Genomic DNA, 22320 nt, shown 5'->3' with positions numbered 1-22320 from the left:
TTACTTTGTGTTTCAGACAGTTACTGTGAATCATAAAACAGAAGTGGCAATGCTGACAAATCTCTCTTAATTTTATTATACTAAATTCCCAGTTTTTTTAAAGATTTTATTTATCTTTAGAGGGGAAGGGAAGGAGAGAGGGAGAGAAATATCAATGTATGGTTGCCTCTTGTGAGTCCCCTGCTGGGAACTGGCTTGCAACCCAGGCGTGTGCCCTGACTGGGAATCGAACTGCGATCCTTTTGTTTGGGGGCCCGCGCTCAATCCACTGAGCTACGCCAGCCAAGGCCAAAATTCTCAGTTTTATATAATGGCATAGTGTGAGTTGTAGTGTTACTACTTTTGCAATTTTTAAAACAAAATGATTCTAAATACGAGAGGTTCCAGTTTCCTCTCACTGCAATACTACATCTAGAGACGTGGTGACCTTCTTGTTCGTATTCCTCTGATACAACAATGCACATTGTGTTAACAAAAGGTCAAATGACAGCTCCATTGTGACAGATGAATTTCGCATTCTGTTACTTTATTTTATTAATATGTTGATTTTAGAGAGAGAAGGGGGGAGAGAGAGAGAGAGAGAGAAACATCGATTTGTTGTTCCACTTATTTGTGCCATTCATTGGTCGGACCCGCAACCTTGGCGTGTGGGGACGATGCTGTAATCAACTGAGCGACCCGGCCAGGGCCCCTAATCTATTACTTTAAAATCTAGTTTCTGGATTATCGTAATACCTACCACTTACAGAGGGCTCATTTCCCAAATAACTAGGTGTAATAATAGCTGACTTGGGTCTATCACTGAAGGTAAATAAACAACAGAAATAACTACCTTACCCCTGAACAGCCCTGGCTGGTGTGGCTCAGTGGGTTGGGCCACATCCTGCAAACCAAAGGGTCACCGGTTGGATTCCTGGACAGACCACCTGCATGGGATGCGAGCTAGGTCCCCAGTAGGGGACCTTTGAAAGGCAACTAACGGATGTTTCTCTCCCTCTCTTTCTCCCTCCCTTTCCCTCTCTCTAAAAATGAATAAATAAAATCTTCAAAAAATAAAAAACAATGAACAAATGAATGAATGAAAGAATGCCCATCTTCCCTTGTAGCCAGGTGGTCTTGTGACAGATATGATGTGAAGCTGAAAGCCAAAAAGCCATCTTCAACCACAGGGATGAAAAGCCACACGCCGAGGAGGCACAACAGAAAGAGATGAGGCCACCCACCTCCGATGCTTTGTTGGGTGAGAGACAGAAGCCTGTACCTGTTTAGGCCTAACTCGCTCATGCCCCCGCGTAGGCTGCAAGGCCTCCCTCCCTCACAGACCCTGCTGCTGTCCATCAGTAAATGTCCAGCCTTCCTGATAGCACAGTCGTATCTACAATCGGGTAATGCCAATACTTAGAATGGGTAAAGAAGGGCATCGTGAGGATGGATATAGGGATGTCTACCCTCTGTCTACTTAATTAGAATTATAATTTGTTGATTGGTTAGCTGAAACGCTGGCTTTTCCTCTGCAAAACTAAGTTCAGCCTGTTGTGGTTTCCATGGAAGCCAAGCGCTGGTCCTTCTGCACCTTCCTCAACAGAGGCCGAGAGAGCTGGTGCAGCGCGGTGGGGCTGCGGGGAAGGGCGGCGGGGACTGGCAAGCCAGGGGGCACACACATCTGCTCCCTCATCGTTCCAATGAGAGCCACGCACTCGCTTCATAAAACCATCTGGAGAACTAAGTATGAAAAGGCACGTAAAGGGCTCAACACGGTGTCTGGCACATGGGAAGGACTCAGCTTTTATATTAATTACTATTAATATCCTTGGTGTTTCTCAGCCCCCTCCGTGAAGGAGGACACATACTGTGTCCATGTGTGCTTAACAGTCCAGTTTTATGTCATTTAAAAACATTTCTTTGTTAAGCGTATAATGAAATATTATCTATTTTTTTCCATCAGAAAAAAAAATTTTATTTTACCATGTGTTCTGACTTGGAGTTCTGAGAATATGGTAACCACATGGACTCTCCTCACTAGTTCAAAAATTTGTCAACATAACAACGGCTTTTACTCAGCAAACATTCATAGAGAAGTATCTACCCATTCCTCACTTTCCATTTCCTTCAGAAAAACAGGGGTCCACAGTCAAACCTGCAAGCGAGGAGAAAACATTTATCTGAAACGTGTCAAGGGCTACATGTGCAGGTTTGAACGAAAATGGGGCGATGACAACCATGAGAAAGGCAAGCAGGCGCTGGCCCTCATTATTCTGTGGCTGCTGGCGCGGCAACCCGCACGCACCAACTCCGCAGGCAGGGGTTCCCCAGGCCGGACCACCTGAGCAGAGGCCACGTGTGGGGCTGTCCACCAGCATCTGTTTCCTGAGACTTACCGTCCCCGCCCCCCATCCAGGAGTGCAATAGTAATTGCCATATTCCTGCAACATGACCACATCTGGGACCCCAACCCAGAGTGGACAGCTGACCCTAGCTGGGCCAATCGCTTCCTTCCTTCCATCTCTCCCTGCCCATCCGGACTGTAACAGGTGAACTTCAGAAGCAGCTGGCAGCCCTGCTCCACCACGTGTACTAAGAAACACAGGCAGCCAGTGAGCAGGGAAGAATGAAGCAGACAGGCCGATGAGGAGAGGGAACTTCCAGGTTCCCCATAGGCTCCCACCTTTAGTTCTCTCCCTAAGGTCCAAAGGCACCCATCCTTGGATTCTGCAAGATGCCTGAGCCTCCTCCTGCCAGGCCACGCCAGAGCTGGTGTCTGTTCACAAGTACCTAAGGGACCTCACCATGACACGGTGTCATGAGAAGAGGCCTGGGTGACACAGTGACCCTCTCCCGCACTGTGAACTCACACAAACTCAAAACTCCACAGCCCCCATCCTGTCTGTTATGTTCCGAGTCCAGAGCTAGAGGTCTTGAGAAACACAGTGATGAGGGGACCACAGCGGAAGAGGAATAAAGAATGTTCAGAGCATGTGAGGCAGTGTTTATTAAATCCGTGAAGAGTGCGCCGAGGGAGTGCAGCTATCGGGAGATCAGGAGGAAGCGGCCGCCGTGTGCAGCGCTGCTAATCCCCAGAGCAGTTTACAAGTAAGGATTCACAGCTGTTAAAGCAGAAAGGCCCAGAGCTCCTTATCTGGGCGCTGTCGGAGCCTGCGCAAACCCTATCAGTTTTCCTCTCACAAAATCTTAAAACCCCCAAGTGGCAGGGAGCTTAACCCTTCCCGGGACAGCCTTTGGATTTTCACACTGCCGTGTGCCATCATTTTAAAAGCAAGTGGAATTATTTTTTCAATGTGACTGTAAGTATCTAACTATTTTACCTGCAACTTTGCCTTCAAATATTCAGGACTTCAGCTGTGGCATGAATTAATTAGTCCCCGAGGGAAATAAATGACCAAATAACTAACCTTTTCTTAACCTTAAAACCTCGTTTCTGTTGTGCTGTGATTATTTGATTCTCCCATTGTGGCACTCTCCCAGCTAAACTCCCACTTCAAATAACTAGTAAATGTTTCACCATTTTGATCCATTTTCTCAACACATCCACCCAGTACTTGTCACCAGCTTTAACCTCACTTTTCCACGTATATAGGGATAGACTTCATGAGAAATCCAGAGTTTTAAAGCGTGGCTACTAATTCAAACTTCTAAAAAAAAACTTTGTATGGACAAAATCTTCCCGGGGGACTTGAGCCCACTCATTTCTGCTTATGGTGTGAAACCCTTTGAAAAGCAATATGGCAATTTTCTTACAAGTTTTCTAAAGACATCATCTAGAAATCTGGGGGAAAACACCCATAGCACAGCAGTGTTTGCTATCACATTCATAAAATTGGCGATAATGCAAACAGCCAACAAGAAGCGAAGGAGAAACTAGGACACTCCCACTAGACGACCAGCCCCTTGAGAGCAAGCTGTCTGGTTCATGACGGGAGACCCAGGGCCAAGGGCATACGGCACAAGCATTAAATAAATATGAGTGAACACCGGAGAAGAGGAGAATATACAGCCATGTAAAATGATGGTTAAAGGCGGGATAACTGGCGGCTCAATTTTAAGTGGGGGCAGGAATATAAAAGTGTTGGAAGCGGCATGAGAAAAATGGCTAGAAGGGAAGACATAGAACGCTACCAGTCATTGTGATAAGAGGGTAATACGGAACGATTTTTTAATACTGCTCACTTCTTTTTTCCCAGAGGAAAACGATATTTATTGAATGTCTGTTACATTTCAAGCACCAGACTGAGCACTTTACACAGAATTAGTGTGTTTAATTCTCGTGGCAATTATTCTTTATTATGGTTACATTATCTTTATTTAAAATGTAAACATACTCCAGATGATTACTATTATGATTACTTCAAATATTAGTTGATTCTTAGAAATTAAAAAGATAAAAAACTTAATAACTAATGGAAAAATGAATAAAAGCCCTAAACAGCTCCATATTACAGGTAAAAAAGTATAGTCACAGCTAAAAAGTACAGTCACACAGAGAAGTTAATGACTGACATCTGTAACTTAGATGAGACATGGTTTCTGAGCCCTAAATCAGCGGTGAACGAACCCAGGAGGACAAAACACCCCCTGGGTTCGCTGTGCTCCAGCTTTTGTTCGGGACTCTCCGACTCCGGGCTGAAAGGCCACGTAACTAACTGGTACCTTCTGACGAGGAGGCTTCTGGTGAGACAAGGTCCATTTTACGATGGTCCCAGTGGGAATTCAGAAGGGTAGGGTGGCCAGGGATGGGTCAGCCCGAGTGGGGTGATGGTCCCTGAGTTGAACCACATTTCTGCCTTCCAGAACACTAAAACTGTCTCTAGAATACACCAAGACAGAGGGTACCAAACGCCAACAGTTTCTCTAGAACATCAGTTTGCAACCTTTTCATCCATGGCACACATAAACTCATTCCAAAATTCTGTGGCACACCAAAAAGTATATGTTTTTGCCGATCTAGCCAAAAAAAAAAAGGTATAATTTTGATTCATTTATACCAGATGGTTGTTTTTGTGTTGGCTGTTGTCACTTTTTAATTTGACAACCTGAAGGGAAACAAGGTCAGTGCCCTGACTAAACAGTCAAATATGGCGTGTTGTACAGATTCTTGGGGCACAGAGGTTGAAAATCCCTGCTCTGAGGTACTGAGTTTCAAACTATTGTTCTCAACCCAGTACAGGTCATGAAGTCAACGGAATGAATTGCAGCCAGGATTTTAAAAAGGCTATGATACAACAGAAAATACCACCAATTCAGATCCAGTTAAAATGATACCATTTTATAGCCCTGGCTGGTGTGGCTCAGTGGATTGAGTGCCAGCCTGCTTACCAAAGGGTCAAGGGTTTGATTCCCAGTCAAGGCACATGGCCTGGGTTTCGGGCCAGGTCCCCAATAGGTGGCACACAAGAGGCAACCACACGTTGATGTTTCTTTCCCTCTTTCTCCCTCCCTTCCCCTCTGTCTAAAAATAAAGAAATAAAATGTTTAAATAAAAATAAAATGATACCATTTTACTAAAACTTTTGCTTCAGTTATATATGTGTGTATGTGTCCAAGTATGTGAATCTTTGTTAGCAGTGCTAAATACGTTTCTTACTATGATTTGTGATTAGAAAAGTTTCAAAGCGTTACTCAAGACAGCCCAGGCCCTGACCTGAGTCTCAAGCTCAGAGTTGAGAGCTGATTAAGTTTATGGCATTTAAGCAGAGACACACTCGGAAATTAGTTTTGATGGGTTCTAATTCTGTCAACTTTAGAGACCTCACACCATCATTCTCAGAAGTCCTCAACTTCCAGAACTAGGCTTGCATTGTGAGAAAAACTTACATTCAATTTTTGATGCAAGTTTTATAAAATGCATGATACATAAAACTCCACCAGACGCTCAACTGAACTGAATCAAGGTTTAAGCATTAGTGAAGCTAATGGCTTCGACCAGAGAACTGAGACAGTGCAATTTAACCATGAGAAGGATCAATGGTAAATGAACCTATACTATGTGGATTTAATAAAATGAAATGACATTTTGAGGTATCTTTCCAAGAAACAGTCAAGTAGTCACGACCACTTAGAATCCTGGTGGTTCCAAGTTGGAAAAAAAGGGCCTTAGAGATGGTAACATCGAACCCCTCTCTTGCCCCAGCCCTTTCCTGCCCCCATGCCCTTCTGCAGCCTTACCCTGGTCTGAAGAAAAATGCGAAACTCCCCTCCGGCTCAGCTTGAATATCTTTGCTCTTGAAAACCCAGGATCCCCTGTAAACCATGCCATTCCAAACAGATGATTCATCAGCCAGAGTTACATTTTCTTCAGTGGACAGCTCCTGCCTATCTCCTTTGTGCTAAGCACTTGGGACCAGACAGAGCACTTCATCCGAGGTAAAAAATCTGACTCCCTTTTTCCTGCAGGTTCCGCCTGCCTTCAAGGCTTACAGAGTACGGCTCTATTGCATAAATTGGTCCTGAATAAAGTCAGAATATACTGCGGCAGTTCCCTAGAGACGCCTCCCCCGACAGCCTCCTCCCCCATCACCCACCACATCCTCAGGCCTTTTATCCAAAAAAGGAGTCCAAATTATTGCAACCAGAGGTTCTGCCTGGAGACACGCATTTTCCAGACCCTTCAAAGTGTGGTCCACGGATCTGGATTCTCGGTTCAGGGCGACTGGCTCCTCAGTATATACTCTTAACCAGTCCATTTCAGTGCCTGTAACCAAAGGGAGTTGTCTCTTCCTCCTCTCGCCAAGATGCCCTTCCCTCTACTCTAGCTTTTCCACATGAACTCTTATTCATCCTGCAACACCCAATGGAGCAGCACTCCTTTCCTCTAAACACCACAAACAGGGGGAATTCCTCCACAACCCCAGAAGACATTGTTCGTACCTGTTTTCATTCAGCACTTCTCCTTATTGAGATAACCCCCCCCCCTTTACCGATGGCACTGGTACAGACTCTAGAAAAGGAACAATACCCTACAGTTGTCTGATACTAACCGCCTAGAGTTACTACACTCTCTGTATGAGTATGAAGATTGTGTTAAGATGTGCCTATAAAGAATTTACAAGATAAAGGTCTGGATGGGGCTAGGCCTTCAACGCTTGACAAGGAATTGCCAACTGGACAAGGGAGTCCCTGCTGAGCTGCAGACAAGACATTGGTCTCAACCAAAACTGAGTCAAGACGTCAGGCACAACGAAGCTCCTAGGCATGAAACATTAAAATGGTGTTCATTCAGAGCAGACAGACGGTCCAGAAAGAAGCTGGGAAATGAGGAACCCAAAGTACCGCCCATGGGTTTGTCCTTGAAAGACAGAGCCCAGCGGCAGCCAAAGCAGAGAGACCCTCTGATGAGGCCAGTGAGTTCTGGGGGCAAGCTCTGTTTAATGAGAGCAACAAATATCTAGGCCTTCATTAAGTCAGATCATTTTATATTTCTTATACTTCCTCTGCTGGTATCTAGGAAAGTTCCAGGCTGCTTTAAATGTCCTAAGATGGACTCGGGATGCGGTTCCATCCACTCTTGAGCTCAGATTAGAATATCATCTGCCCACTACCGACCACTGGGTGCAAACAGCAGTCCTAGTGAGAGCCCTCTTCATGAAGGTAAAATGTGAGGGGCAGCAAAAACTGTAGCATCCTGCCTCTCTTCCACATCTGAACATGCTCTGTGGTTTTATTACCTTCTAAAATTTCCCGAAAGACCCTTGTCACTTTCACCAATGCTGTGTGCACATGCACTGGAAACACGGTAGAAACCCAAAGGTTTGCTGAAGGAATGAATGAACTAATGCATGGGTTTCAAAGTTTTAAGGCCACCCAGCCAGATTCTTTCCCCACAAGTGTATACATTCATCCACACGGTGCTTTCCAGACAGTCATATAAGTCATGCAACAAATGCCAATCAAATGTCTGCAGGAGTTAAGATGCCGGACTTTTAGGAACAAGGAAAACAGATCGGTCCCTGGTACAATGAATGTTCACTAAGGGCCTTCGGGGGCCAAACACTACGCTGGGCCCCAAAGGTACACAATGAATAAGACGCACCTATCACCCCAACAAATTCAACTAGAAAAAGTGTTTGCCAATCTGATAGGTGAAACACGGTATTTCCTTGCTGGTTTAATTTGCTCTTTGTTAATTAACATTAGATAAGTTTATCAGTCATTTTTATTTCTTTTCTATGAGCTATCCTAGATCTAATTAATGTGAGAGACAAAGGAAACCAGTCCTTATCATACGTGCTGTAACTGTTTTCCCTCACTTTGTCATTTACCTTTTGACTTTAGCTGGGGGGGGGGGTTCCCACAAAAGTATGAATTTTTTTAGTCAAGTTTAAAGTAAAAATTTTAAGAGGTCAAATTTACCTAATTTTTTTTTACAGTTTCTGTTTTTTTTTCCAAAACTCAGGAAGATCTCCATGATTCATTGTACTAATAACCCATGTTTTCTTCTAGCGTTTTTATGAGTTTAGTTTTTACCTTTAAGTAAGGCACCGTCTGGAACACAAATTAAGAATTAAGGATGATACCTAGCTTTATTTTATTTTATTTTTAATCTAAATAACTAAATGATTTTCCTAGCATTGATTATTAAAGAGTCAATTTTTCTAAAAAAGGGGAGGGTGGGCAGATACACATAGCACCTCAGGGAACTTATGGAAAAGAAGACAAATGGACAAGTACCTATAAACTGTTTAAAGTAGAAAATGTTAAATGTTTTTGAAGGTACAGATAAAGATAAAGGCTATTGGGGCCAGAGGTCAAAAAGGGAACTTTTTGACCAGGGTTTCAAAAGAACTTATGGGACACTGCCACTCTGAAAGGGGACATTATCTATGGAGTCACCTTACAGCGCAGGAATGAAGACTACCAGTGGCCAGCTGAAGCAATTAGTGGAAATGGCTTTGTAGGTATAGATGGAAATCAGTATTCTATCTTCATAGCTTTAGTGACAGTGACATTGGGTTTTGCAAAGCAAGAATACAGATCAATTCTCCTTTTAATGAAGACCACAATCGAAACTGAGCTCTTAAATAACAAAGTTATTTTCATGTGTGACTACAGAAACAGACTGGTGGATCTGAGTAATACTAAAACATATGTAGAGAATAATCCTGGACATACAGGTGAGCCTTATTTAACAGTAACCGTGTCGTATAAATTATGTTATTTACACTGTAAACTAGGAATGTGAAAATTAATATATAGTTAAAAATCACATTTCTTTTGTTCTGTAATCAAATGAAATTCTTCTTTCAGTTGCTTTCATATAAGCTACTTTAGCTTCTCCAAATAGTTTGAACTGCACCCCATGAAAGCTGTTTCATTCAAGATAACCCACTGATATGGGGATAATGATGTAGGAGCTGGGCCTGGCTCCACCACCAGCTATAGGAATTTGAGCAGGTAAATTCTCTGGCCTAAAATTTCTCATCTGTAAAATAAGCTGTTAAAACAAATAACCTCTAAGATCCCTTTGAATTTAAAAGGACTACAAAAGCCTAGCTCTACTCCCAAACTATCAACCAAAACAGAAAGTTTTGAAACAAATATTAAAGGAACTTAGATTTAACTACCCTTCACCTTTTACTTGATTCAACCAACTTACTTATAAATTTCCTAATAGCAGTTAGATTGAGCAGTTTCATCGCTAGTATTTTACAGGCTGGGAAGAAATGATGTCTATCAAAACACTCTGTGACAAATGACTCTCCAGGTCTAGAAGCAATCTCTTTCACAGAATTTTGCCTCCATTGAAAAACTAAAGTTCATAAGACTTCTTTGTGAATTTTAAAAGGTTTCTACATCCATATATTCCATTTCAGCCATGAATTTCTTTTGTTTATTGCACACTGCTTGCCATTGGTTCATATTTACAATTTTTTCAATCGGTTTGAACAGGTAATAAATCTGGCCATTTGTATGGAGTCTATACTCATCCTAGTTATAGTGAAGAACCTATGATATGAATAGACCTATCAGGCAAATTTTCTGAGGCTACATTGCATGGAAAGTGCTGAAATGACTATAAAGATAGTAATGAACACTTTGTTGCTTTACCTCTGCCTACAGTTTTTGGAGTCACAGAGAGAAAATATTCTGTACCTCCACATAATTTGAACTTACAGTAAGAAAACCTAACTACTGTTTTAAGGTTAAAGCCTCTGTCATATACCTCTATTGTGTTGCATTTTTCAGAACGCTAGCTCATATTATCAAAGCAACAATTCCAGAAAACACCATAACTACTATATTCAAGCAGCATTCATATGATCATCAGCTTTGTCAGCCTAATTTCTGCATATTAACGGAAACGAAATTAAATCAAAAACGCTTTCGCCTGAAAAATAAGAGAGAACGCTGAAGGCAGAACAACTGGCTTCACTTCTGCAAATTAAGCAAAACTAAAGCAAAAAGAAAGGAAGCAAGCAGAGGAAAGAAACTCAAGCGCTATTTGCAGCAGTGACCCCTTGCTAGTTGTTCTAGGCGCTTCCCTTTGAGTTCGAATAGAAAAGAAAAAGGCAAAGGAGAGGGCACCTCTTCTTTAGACGGAAGCCTTAAGTTCCTTTTCACAACTTGCAATATTCATTGCATTCAGTGTAAGATGTCTCGTAGATCTGGATTCGGTAGGAATGTCTGGGAGAAGAGAGTGGCATTTACTTTCTCAGCTTGGAACCCTAAGAACTATACCACGGTACTCCGTTCTTTCCGCAGAGGCAGCTCCGGGCATCCTCCCCAAACACACACCTGCAGGGTCGGGTGGCTCCTTCTCTCCCTCCAGCCTCCCAGGGCTGGATCAAGGTCCAGTGGCCGGCATACCGTTAGCGCAAGGGCCACCGTGGCGCCTGCAGGCGTCACCCAGCCCCGGGGAAGCCCAAGAGCTCACCGGCCGCTGTCCGAGCTCAGCTTCCCGGAGCCACACAGGGGCGGAGGCATGCATCTGGACACCTGCACCACCAGGATGCGTAGTAAGATAAAAACTTGAGGGAGCATGTCTACACCTGTGCGGACTTTGAGGCACAGCCCCTGACGCAGGTTGGGGACAGCGGTCCCGGCTCGCCCCTCCTCTCTGCCCAGGGGCAGCGATCCGTACCTGTCCTCCGAGACGCTGATCACGCCCTCCTCCTTGGGAACGATCACGGCCATATTCACCGCCTCCTGGGACCCCTCGACCCGCTGCAGCAGGATCGGCTTGCGGGTCAGCGGTTTGGGCTGGATCTCCGCCGCCATCGGAGGAGGGGGCGCGCCGGGAGCGCCGCTGCCAACTGTGCAGTGGGACCGGGTGAAGGAGACCGCTCGGCCACACGCTGAGACAAGGACTCTGGATGACCCGAGAGGGACGCCGGGGACCCGCGATCATAGCCTGGCCGCCGCCCCAGGGAACGACTCCGCGATCCCGGTTTCGGGTACCGAAACCGCCACGACCGGCGCAGCAACCCAGCGCCACAACCAGCGGAGGGGGCGGAGAGCCAGGGGGCGGAGTCGGTAGGGGCGGGGCTTGCCGCAGGGGGTGGCCGCTGTTCGGCGCCAGGGTGGACGGCTGCATTTCCGGAAGGGTGGTGGAGGAGGAGCGAAAGCTCAAAGCAGGCGGGGCGATGCCGGCTCAATGCGCGTGCGTCTGCCAGTTGCCAATTTCCGCCCCGCCCCTCTGCAATTCACAAACCCTTGCTGCGCCTTCCTTAGAACGCATGCGCCTTCCATTCTCTGCGGTTTCCTCCTATCCTTGCCACCATCCACACCCAGTGTTTAGTCCCCTCCCCTTTGAATCTCCCGTGAACGCGCGTGTCCACACCCCCGGGAACGCGCTTGCCAGAGATCTCCGCCCCCATCCAAAGCCTTGAAAAGAAGGCGGAGGGTAGGGCGGGGAAAAGCTCGCCGGGGCGAGGCCGGAAAGGGAAGAAACCGGCAGAAAGGAAAGAAGCCAAACTAGTTGGGATGTAACTGGGCATGCGCAGAGGCTACCTGTCCTGGCGGCCGTAACAGGGAAGTGCGGCGGGGTGGTGGTTTACCTCTTACAGTTTGCACCAGGTCTCGCCACCGAATGACATCCGTGGTCTCTTGGGAGTTGTAGTTTCTGGGAGCCTTCTCTCCCTTGTCCTTGAACGACCTCGGTAGCTTCTCTGGCTATTGGCCGAGTAACGGCCAGGACTGACCTCTAAATGCAGGTAACTTAGGGGCAGCCCTGAATCAACAAGCTGTCCTGTGACCTTGGTTCGGGCCACTGCTGATAATGGTGAGATTCTAGGGGTGGGGAAAGAAAAGAATCTCTCATACAAGTGTCTTTGAGGGAGTTTAGAGACACTGCATACGTGGTGTCGACCTCCCCGTTTTCTTAGGTGGTTAAGTTCCTGGCCATAGTCCCCCAAACTTGAACCCAGGCCCCCCTGCTTCTGGTCCTGACTTCTTTCCATTCCTCAGCAGTCTAGCCTTTCTAGCTTACTCGAGTCAGTGGAGAGGGTTGTGATTACTCAATGAATATTAGGTTTCAGGTGCAGGCCTGGCACGTGACCTCCTTCATTATGTGATCACCCCACAGAGCCATCCAAGATTTAACAAACTGGCCAAGGGGCAGTGATGGGCTATGTGGTGTGATTGGACTGACAAGGTCTCTGGAGGTAAAAACAAAAACAATATGTTAGATCTGGGCCAAAAACAGGACATGCCTTGTGGGAATGCATTTCTAAGACAGGTTTTTGGCGCCAGGCAGTTTGCTACAAAGAACCCCTCTCAAAGCACAGTACAGCTCTTCACCACCTCCTGTCTTTTATCATCATCATCATCATCATTATTACTGATTTGAGAGAGAGAGGAAAGGAGAGAGAAACATCTATTTGATGTTCCACTTATTTATGCATTCATTGGTTGATTCTTGTATGTGCCCTGGCCAGGGATCAAACCTGCAACATCAGCATATTGGGCAGATACAAGCCAGCCAGGGCACCACCTCTAGCCTTTGCAGAAATTCTCCAAGGCCCTTGAGTGGAGGATTGAGGTATTTTCCAACTTTGGGATGTAGAACAAAGGATTCCATTTCTCTAAGCCTCGGCTTCCCCATCTAGCAAGTGGAGAATAATTACTCCTACCTTGGGAGGTTGTTGTGAGGCTTGGAAATGACACGTTCTAAGTACCTTCCTTTCATTCCATAGTACACCTCGCTTCTCTTTCTGGAATGTCCTTCCCCACTTCATCTGTCTGACAAACTTTTACTTTTGACAGTAAGTCTGACAAAACCCCCACTCAGGCACTTCATGCTCTATAAGGTTTTTGGTAATCCCTCATCTCAGAGTAGATTACTCCCATCCATGTGCCATTCTTGTACCCAGTACAGACTTAATTTATTGCCTTACCTGACTGGTCATCAGTTATTTATTTAATAGATTTGTCTCCCCCAGATAAAAGGTTAACTTCCTGAGGAAAGAAACCAGGTTTTTTTAAATCCTTACTCTTGACACCTATGAAATGATCAGAACGTATAGGAGTATCCTTAAAATAAATTCTGAGTTTTGTTCATTATACTGGAAGTACTGATCACAAGTCATCTTGCTTGTGTGTGGGTATGACCTCCTTTGATGTCATAAACTCAAAAAGGTACAGATCCTCCAAAAAAGTAACAGCACAGGCAGATTGGAGGTGGAACACCTGTGTCACTCGGGTTCTTGGGCATCTTGGTCTGGGTTTGGAGGAATCTAGAGGTCTTTGAGGGTCCAGGGTATTATTAATTGCTAATTGATGCTCTCAGCTAAAGGAAGGCAATTCAGGAACCAAGCAAGAGGCTCTCGTGCTGGAGCCTCAAGGTAGTAACCTGGGCAGCCAGAGTACCTGATTGCATGTTATGCTCCGTGCTTCTCTTCTCCTCCCTCTCGTCCTCCCCCTCCCCTCCCCACCCTCCTCCTCCTCCTCCTTTTTCTCCTCTTCTTCCTCACCCAAGGATATTTTTTCACTGCTTTTAGAGAGAGAGAGAGAGAGAGAAAGAAACCGACATGAAAGAGAAACATCGATTAGTCGCCTTCTAGACACACTGGATTGGGGAACATACATGTCTGAACTGGGCAATGAACCCCCAACCTAACTATGTTCCCCAGTGGGAATCAAACGCACAAACTTCCAGTTACGGGACAACGCTCCAACCAACTGAACCACACTGACCAGTGCTACTTTTATTAGTCTTAACTGGAAAGGGGTGTGGCATGTTCTAAATATTATTTCTTCTCACTTCAGAGCTCAGAGAAAAGAATATCATTTTACCTTTGCTCAATTGAAGGTTGAGGGTGGAGTAAAGAAACATTTTCCAAAAATGAAATGAAATGATTATCATTATCAGCAGTTTTTAAGCACACTCTTGGTAGGGCATGGTAGATGTGGTAGAGAAACATAGGAAGCAACTGGGATATTTCAGGGAAGCTAATAATGAATTAGCAAATAATACTGCTCTGCAGATAATAACATTGATGATAGTGATGCAATACCCTGGCGGGCCTTGGGATTCAAAAATGAGAAGCCATTCACTGTGCAAGATGCTAGTGTCTGTCACCAGAGTTGTAAAATTAGCAGAAAACAGGCTGTCAGACCTTAGCGAAGTCATGTATAAATGTGATAGCTAGGGACTGGTAATATGCACAAGATAGTAGAGTATAAATCAGACATCTGTTATGGCACGACAGCGACATTATTTGCCTGATTACTGAGGGAGTGTCCAGCATGGGATGATATTAGTCAGGAAATACTCCTGAAGGGGTGAGTCACAGGTTTTTCAATAAGAGGCTGACACAATGTAGATGCAGTGGAAAAATATCATCTTAGCAACCGTGCAGAGAATGAACTGAGATGGGCGAGTACAAGCAGGGCAACCAGGTAGGAGGCAGTAATGCAGACGGGGGGATGGGAGCCAGGACTGGTGTGTGGGCTGTGAAACAGAGCTGGGGTGGTTTAGAGAAAGCAATGCAGAGGATTGCGTAACAGCGTGTGCTTTGCAGACAAATGGACTCAAGCTCCAAGCCTGGCTCCGCCACTGAGTAGCTATGTTACTTGGGTCAATTCCTTCAGCTACAAAATGCACTGTGGATGTTTGTCATTTTTGTTGTCCAGTACCTCACATCTTTGCTGAGTTGAGTGAACCCCAGTGGAAGTGAAAGCCTCAAGGGAGAGCTGTCCCTGTGCCAACCTCTGGCAGCTGGGCCACAGGCATGTGCTCTGAGCAGAGCCAGTGGATGTTCACCATACTCTGCACAGGGGGAGAGTGATGCAAAGGCCCTGGGGTCGGTTTGAGAAACTTCAAGGGCTCCAGGGGCATAGAGGGGCCTGCCCTAGGAAACTGTGCTCTGCTTCTTCTCTTGACTCCCCCGGAACCCAGTCCTCTGCCTTCCTGTGGATTCTGTGAGTGGCCCGGTATCTTTCTAGTAAATTCCTTTTCTGCTTAAGTTACCTGCTATTTGCTGTCAAAAACCCTGACTAAAAGAGGACTATTTTGAGGACTGAATAAGATGGTATATAGACTGTATATATAAAGCTCTAAACTCAGTACCTGACACAGGTCAATAATACTAACTGAATTGTCGCTCTAAGAATAAACAAAGAGAGAATTTGTGACAGATGAGTCACAGACCTTGATAACTAATTAGATGTGGAAACAGAGTAAAAAGGAAGGATGAAGAGGTAACATTAAGTATAGAAGTTTGCCTTCCACATTCTGTTCTACCTCTAACAATGTTATGGAAACCAACAGAGGGTGACCTGCTTATAGGATGGTTAGACAGTCACGGCAAAGCCCCAACTGCTTAGCACGGCAACTGAGACCATGGTATCTTCCTGACATGGCAAAGTCTAAACGTGTTAGCCCAGCACCCGAGACTTCGCAACCCTGTCTGAACCTGCCTTTCTGGCCTGATGCTTCCCACTCCCTGAAAAGCATCTGACCCTGGAGGCAGACCGAGCTGCTTGGAGTCCCATGAACGAACCACGTGTTATTCTAAGCTTTGCTGCTTTTGCACATTGTATTCCCTTTGCCTGGAAAGTCCTTCTTATCCTCCCTCAATGTCAGCTCCTTGTTTAAGACTTGGGCGACATATTATCTCTTTGAGGAAGCTCTTCCTTAAGTCCCTCGGGGCAGACTTACCCCTTGCTCTAGGCTCCTGCAGAATTCTGTTCGTGCTTTGTGGGGGCGACTTTGCCCACAAGTCCCCTGGTCTGCCATGGATGAAAGTAACACTACCAAAACGTGATCTGCTTAAGGATGGAAGGTGGCCGATCCCTCAAAGGGGAAGGGCCAGGAACCCCTTCCTCCAGGGGCTTTTATTGGGTTGTAATACACAGGAATACAGGGCGGCAAGGATCAAACAGTAGATAACATTTCAAAGAAATCTGAGGGCTTAGTCTGAGTCAGTGTCTGTCAGGAAAGCGAGTTGCAGAAACTTTGGGAGACATACTCATTTCCTGCTTGGATCCTTATCATATGAATGAAAGCAAAGCAGGTTTCACAGGACTTTTAGGAATTCTTTCTTACGCCTGATTACCCCGGGAACCAGCCATTCCCAGCACAAGGCTGCCCCACCCTTTGTCATTGTTTTCAGGCTTAAATCGGGCAGAGGAGGCAGATAGCCAAAGAATTCTCTGAGACTTCTTGCAGACAGACTGAGGACTCAGGCTTTGGGAGGGGGGTGCAAGGGTCCATCACCCCCTTTCTCCATAGCCCCCCAAGTCCTTCCCTGGGGCCTCCATGTGATCATGCCTGTCTTAGGTCATTACCCCCTTGGGGAATCTTACTCATCATTGGCTAACTGATCAAGCATTGGGGGCCAGTTATGAAAAAAGGAGCAGAAGCAGCGCTCCTGCCAGGGAGATAAGCTTTGTCTCCTTAGTGGCTTATGGTCCGAGGGTTGCTCACTCGGCCTTAGCCATGGGGGGGGTTTCAGCTCCTGAAACCAGGCAGGGTGGTCCCCAACAGTGCCTCCCTGATAGAACCAAATTTTATTTTAATGTTCTCTTTCTGCCCCTCCCCTTCACTGTCCTGTGCCGTCCCAGACACCGTGGACAAGTGTTCAGTCATCCTGGTGTCACCATGGCCTGACACTGTGGCAGGAAGATGGGCCTTCATAGGCTCGTTGCCGAATACCCGGAGCCTGTCTGTGTGTATTTGGTTAGAGATGAAAGGGCACGACTGTGAGATAATAACTGTGATTTGACAACTCACATACGAAAGTTGATCACAGTCATTATTTATGTATTAAGTACTAATTAGGGTCCTTTTAACTCGCTTGGTGCCAACAGCGTTCTGCACCAACACATACAATAAAGGGATTGGGATCCTCACTGAGGTGCTGCTTTGGTTTAGCCGGAACAATGTCGTTGGTTTGCTGAAAAGACCGTGACTGGAGACCCTGGCTTCAAGGGTCCAAGCCAGCAGCCCCGCTTAGGTTTGTCTAGAGATGCCGGCGAGTCAACCAACTTGCCCTTCCCAAATGGGAACTGCTAATGAAAATAAATATTCCTCTCCGTATTTCCCAAAGTGAGGCCGAAGCACAAGGTTCCAGAGGAACATAGCCATGAAGCAACATTTAGTTAATTTTCCATTGCGCTTCGAAAGTATTCCTTTCCGTTTTATGTGAAACATTTTAGAAATTTTATTTTAATCCATGTTTGAATACACAAGACATTTCTGTGACCCAGGATTCAAAAGTATGAAGTACCCACCCTCCCTCTCCTTGTAACTAGCCATCCAGCTTCTCTTCCTAGGGGTGATCGAAGCTGTTATTACTTTCTTGTGCTTTCTTCCAGAGATATCTTATGCATTTAAGAAGTATTTTTGGCCCTGGCTGGTAGCTCAGTTGGTTAGAGCATTGTCACAACATGCCAAGGTTGTGGGTTCGATTCCACAGTCAGAGCGCAAGCAACGACTGCATCAGTGAGCAGGGCAATGAATTGAAGTCTCCCTCTCGCATCTCCCCTCTAAAATCAGTAAATAAAATTTTGAAGACACACAAAAATTTTATTTCCTACTGCCTTTAACTCCAAAGTGAAATTAGTACACATAGTTCTGCAGCTTGATTTTTTTCACTAAATAATACATCTTGTAGGTCTTCTTATATCAGTGCATATGAGTATATTTTTTTTTCCTTTTTTCCTGGCTGTGTGGCATTTCATTGCATAGACTGTAATCTACTAAATCAGTTTCCTATCAATGGACCTTTAGGGTTTTTCCAATCTTTTCTATCTTATAAAAAATTTAGCAGCTCTTTCAAACTTCCCTACAAACTTTTTACCCAGCCTGTGCCAAAAGAAAAAAAAATCCATCTATCTTAACTCACAGACCAAACAGAAACTGTTAGATAAAGATTCCATCAAAATTCTGCCTCCCACCCACCTGTACTTCAGACCCCTCCAATACCAGCGCATGGTTCTCCGGACAGGCATGGTCTTGCTTGTTTCTGTGCCATTTCTGCTGCCACCTTCCTTGGTTTGCCTGGAAACCCCCCTGTTAACCTACCAAGTCCAAGTTTGGACGTCATGCCAGAGTGAGTTAATCACAGTGCCTGCTGCTGTGTAGTGTGTCTGTACCCCTTCCTTTCCCACCGTTGTACTTATCGTGCTGCTTTGAAATCCGTTTCCAGGTCTGTGTTCCCATTAGCCCGCGAGCACCTGGAGAGCTGACTCATGCCAGGATGCCCAGCACTTAGCAGAGAGCCTGGCAATAGAACCTGCTCGGTAAGTATCTGTGGAATAAATGAATAAATAATGTACAGGAGAGGTAAGCATATTCATACTCTGTGATGGCAAGTACTTGCAAAACGCTAGAAGCAGTCCCCACCTTTGCATAGTGTAGTAGAGACAGCACCGGTTCAGAAGTCAAGGGAACCAAGTGGTCCGCAGAAGCAGGAAACCTCTCCCCACATGTTCGCTGCTGCATCCTCAGAGCCGGGAAGGGTGGTGCTTGGTTGGTGCTGAGAACGAGGCTTTGTGTCATGTTCGTATATGAATCTGCTAACGCCAACCTTCATTTCAAACCTTTCTAGCAAGGGGAAAGCTAGAAGCAGAGGGTCCGGAGCTTTTGGACTAACAAGAGAACATTCCCAATACCCAGTTATGGGCAAATTATCATAAAACCAGTGAATTTATCAACAGTTCAAATTGAACAAATTCAACCAATCGACTTTTACAATTGTATTTTATAGATTAAATTAATACGTTTTCCATCGAAACGGGTTTTTCCAAGGCTAGTGGTCATCACATGCTCAGTCTGGGAAATGAAACCGAAACCTTATAAACAGCCTTGGGGAGGCAGGGCCCCTGGCCCCCCTCTGTGGACAGTGGTGGACAGAGCGGCAGCATGACCACTGGAGACAGAGACCCTGCAGATTGAAGCTGAGGGAAGACCTTTGCCCCACCTGGCCTGTCTCAGAATGGGGCTCTTGGTTCGTCGCTCTCCTTTGAGACCCAGATTCCCCTGCTCTCTCTTCTTTGCTTTACTGAACAGGAGAAGAAACACACAAGAAAGTCAGATCTCCGTCAGTGTGGACAAGTAAGACTCTTTCACCCCAGTGATTCCGGTCAGATAGCATGGTGATCCATAAGTTGTTCTAGACTAAGGCTGAATCAAAGTTTTATATTTATAACTTTTATTTCCACAGTATTCAATAGATATTTGTTGATTGACTGAGTGAATATTTTGCCATTAGTTAGCTCTGTATCCTTGGGAAAATTTCACCAAACTTTTCTAGGCCTCGTTATCCTCATCTATGCAATTCCATTTGATTGTCATATTTTTCCAACTATTTTTAGTAGTTGAAACCCTTTTTTCAAACAAAGTCTTAAGCAAAACCCAATATATGACACAGAAGAACGTGGAGTTGGTGTAGGTAAACCAGGTTTGGGGGGGCTGAGACAGCTTGCTTCACCTCCTTTTTCCCACCCTCATTTCTGCTGGGAGCCATTCTACTGAGCCCCAAGACGGTGTGAGGTGCCGTCTAAAAACCACTGTACCACACAACCATATACATGACACTGACTCCCAGACTTGCAAGGAAACACTGCTGATTGTTTAGGACCAGAGATTCCCAACCTATAGCCTACTCATTAAAGAGGGTAAAGCCACCCAGGCAAATTAAAATAAGACGTTGCTTTTCTCTGGATGGAATTACATCACTCATCCAATGTCAATTACTTAGTTCATGCTCACCAGACTGGGAAACTATGTATTTTTGATAAGTTAACAATGAACATGAACATATGAACAATGAACATGGTAATGTAAATTACAATCATTAGTAGACAAAATTTCTCAACATATTATGAACATGGAGGGGTTTAGTAAAAGGAATCCTTGGGGAGTGAAAAGGTTGAGAATAACAATGAATTCCTTTTTATTTCTTTTCATACAAATAAAAGGAGGCGAGGAAAGGTCAAACAGCCTGCCCGGCCCCTCACAGCTTATTTAGTGGCCGAGGCTACAGTGGAACACAGCACTCCTAATTTCCAGCCCAGCGCTCTTTCCCAACCATGCTGCGTTTCCACATAACGCCAGGCATTTATCTTTATGTGCGGGGTTCATGGTCACACAGCTACAGAATGACAGAACATCCTCATTATCTCAACAGGCATTCTCCAAATCCCTGGTATCTGAAGTTGTATAGGACAGTAAGAGGTATAATCACATAGAAATGCTTACTTATCAAGCGACTGATTGTAAAACTCGTCCAAATATTCCATCTCCATTCAACATTAGCATAGATTCTCCCCTTCCAAAATCAACTTCTTTGTCAGGTCTCTAGCTGATGACCGGATTTTCATACATATTTGACAATGCAGTACATTGCAATGCAAACAAGCTATTGTATGAAGTAAAATCATTATACATCCCGCAAAAGAGAACTTTTAGGAGATTTATGAAAGAAGGCCAGTGTACTTAGTCCACAGTGAGAGAGAGGGAGAGACGGGATAGTACTGAATAGGTAGACAGAGGACAGATGACAGAGGGCCCTGTGGATCTCAGTGGTTTTTCCTTCCACTGAGGGGGACTAGGGACGGGGATTTTGGATTTTGGATTTTGGAAGGCCTTTATGCAGGGGAAGGGACAATCAGATTTCTCGCTGTACTTGTTATTTTGAACTGGAAAATACACTAGAACATGTGATCTTGTCACTGTGTTTCTGTGGCTCCATCCCAGAGGCAGCTCCACCTCCATGAGGGTGTTTACTGTTGCATTGTTTGCAAGAGCGAAAAATGGACCCAGCTGTGATGTCCCCAACAGGGACCTGGTCCCACAAACTACGGCATGATGTGCAACCGTCCAAATGAGCAAGGGAGATCTCCGTGTGCTGACTTGGGAAGAACTCTAGGACTTACTGGTAAGTGAAACGAGCAATGACACGGAACAGTGTGAGCAGTGTGTACGGTAGGCCACCTGGCGTGTGATAAGGTGGGGGATGTATCTGTAGCGCTTGCATCTGCCTTCAGCATCCCCGAAGGGAGTGCTTGACCTTAGGAGACAGGGGAGAGGGAGGAATGCTGAGGTCGGTGTGGGACTTTGCCGGGCACATTATCTCTATAGTGTATTCAGTTTCGGATCGTGCAAATGCAGTGCCTAATCCAAATAGGTTTGAAACTCACTCTGGCTGCTCTGTGAAGAGTGTAGGGACAGAAAAGTAGAGCTGTGAGACCCCTTAGGAAGCCACTGAAGTGCTTCGGGCGAGCGCTGGCGGCACAGAGTGGTGTTGGCAGTGGAGCTGCTGATGGGGAGTTGGTTTGGGGATGGACGGCCAACTGCACTTGATGGTTTGGATGGAGTGTGTGGGAGGAGGAGACAAAGAAGTCAAGGATACTTCCGGAGATTTGCCTTGAGCAGCTGGAGGAGAGAGGGTGGGGCAGGGGGGGTAAGGGCAGGGAAAGCCAGGAATCCGGGGTTCTGTTTTGGACATGCCTAGAGTTTCCCAAAGATGAGTTCAATTCCCCGTGCATTCAACTTAAAGAACTGAGAGACCCTGGTGAAATGGATAAACCCTCAAATAAACTTCCATTTTTATTTTCCTGCTGCACAAATAAAATACAAAGTGAAAATGTATTTGTGTTATTACAAATTTGGGGGGGAGAGAATTTTGTTCCTAAATTTTAAGCAATGGGTTAAAATGATAGAAAACACTCTGGGGACCCAAGGTGGTGGTGGAGCAGGTGGGAGCTACACTCCCATCCTCCCAGGACCAAACTGGGTTTACAAGTAAAATACGGAAGTTGAGTCCCCAGTCAGGGCGCACACCTGGGGCCCCCGCTGGGATGCTCATGGAAGGCAGCCAATCAGTGTTTCTCTCTCACATTGACGTTTCTCTACCCCTCTTT

At 45.4% G+C, this 22320-nt stretch overlaps 1 protein-coding gene and 1 long non-coding RNA gene across 2 annotated transcripts in view; one reads left to right on the top strand and one right to left on the bottom strand.

The window, feature by feature from the left end:
• WDFY2 (WD repeat and FYVE domain containing 2) overlaps positions 1-11467 on the bottom strand; it is a 118420-nt gene extending 106953 nt beyond the window's left edge. The window contains exon 1 of the mRNA XM_037057584.1: positions 11093-11467. Coding sequence (XP_036913479.1) covers positions 11093-11229 — 137 coding nt within the window. The 5' untranslated portion in view covers positions 11230-11467. The remainder of the gene's footprint in view (positions 1-11092) is intronic.
• A 267-nt stretch (positions 11468-11734) lies between these two features.
• Positions 11735-21469, top strand: LOC118994720 (uncharacterized). Its single transcript, XR_005068128.1, has 4 exons — positions 11735-12232; positions 12536-12614; positions 18603-18739; positions 21155-21469. It is a non-coding gene; the product is annotated as an uncharacterized LOC118994720 (long non-coding RNA).
• Positions 21470-22320: the final 851 nt, after the last annotated feature.

The sequence above is a fragment of the Sturnira hondurensis genome, unplaced genomic scaffold (assembly GCF_014824575.4).
Source record: "Sturnira hondurensis isolate 20B ecotype Veracruz unplaced genomic scaffold, ASM1482457v3 Scaffold0009719, whole genome shotgun sequence".
In the NCBI taxonomy this organism is placed as follows: domain Eukaryota; kingdom Metazoa; phylum Chordata; class Mammalia; order Chiroptera; family Phyllostomidae; genus Sturnira; species Sturnira hondurensis.
The sequence above is the reverse complement of the archived record's forward strand: the minus strand, read 5'-3'. Positions and strand labels throughout refer to the sequence as shown.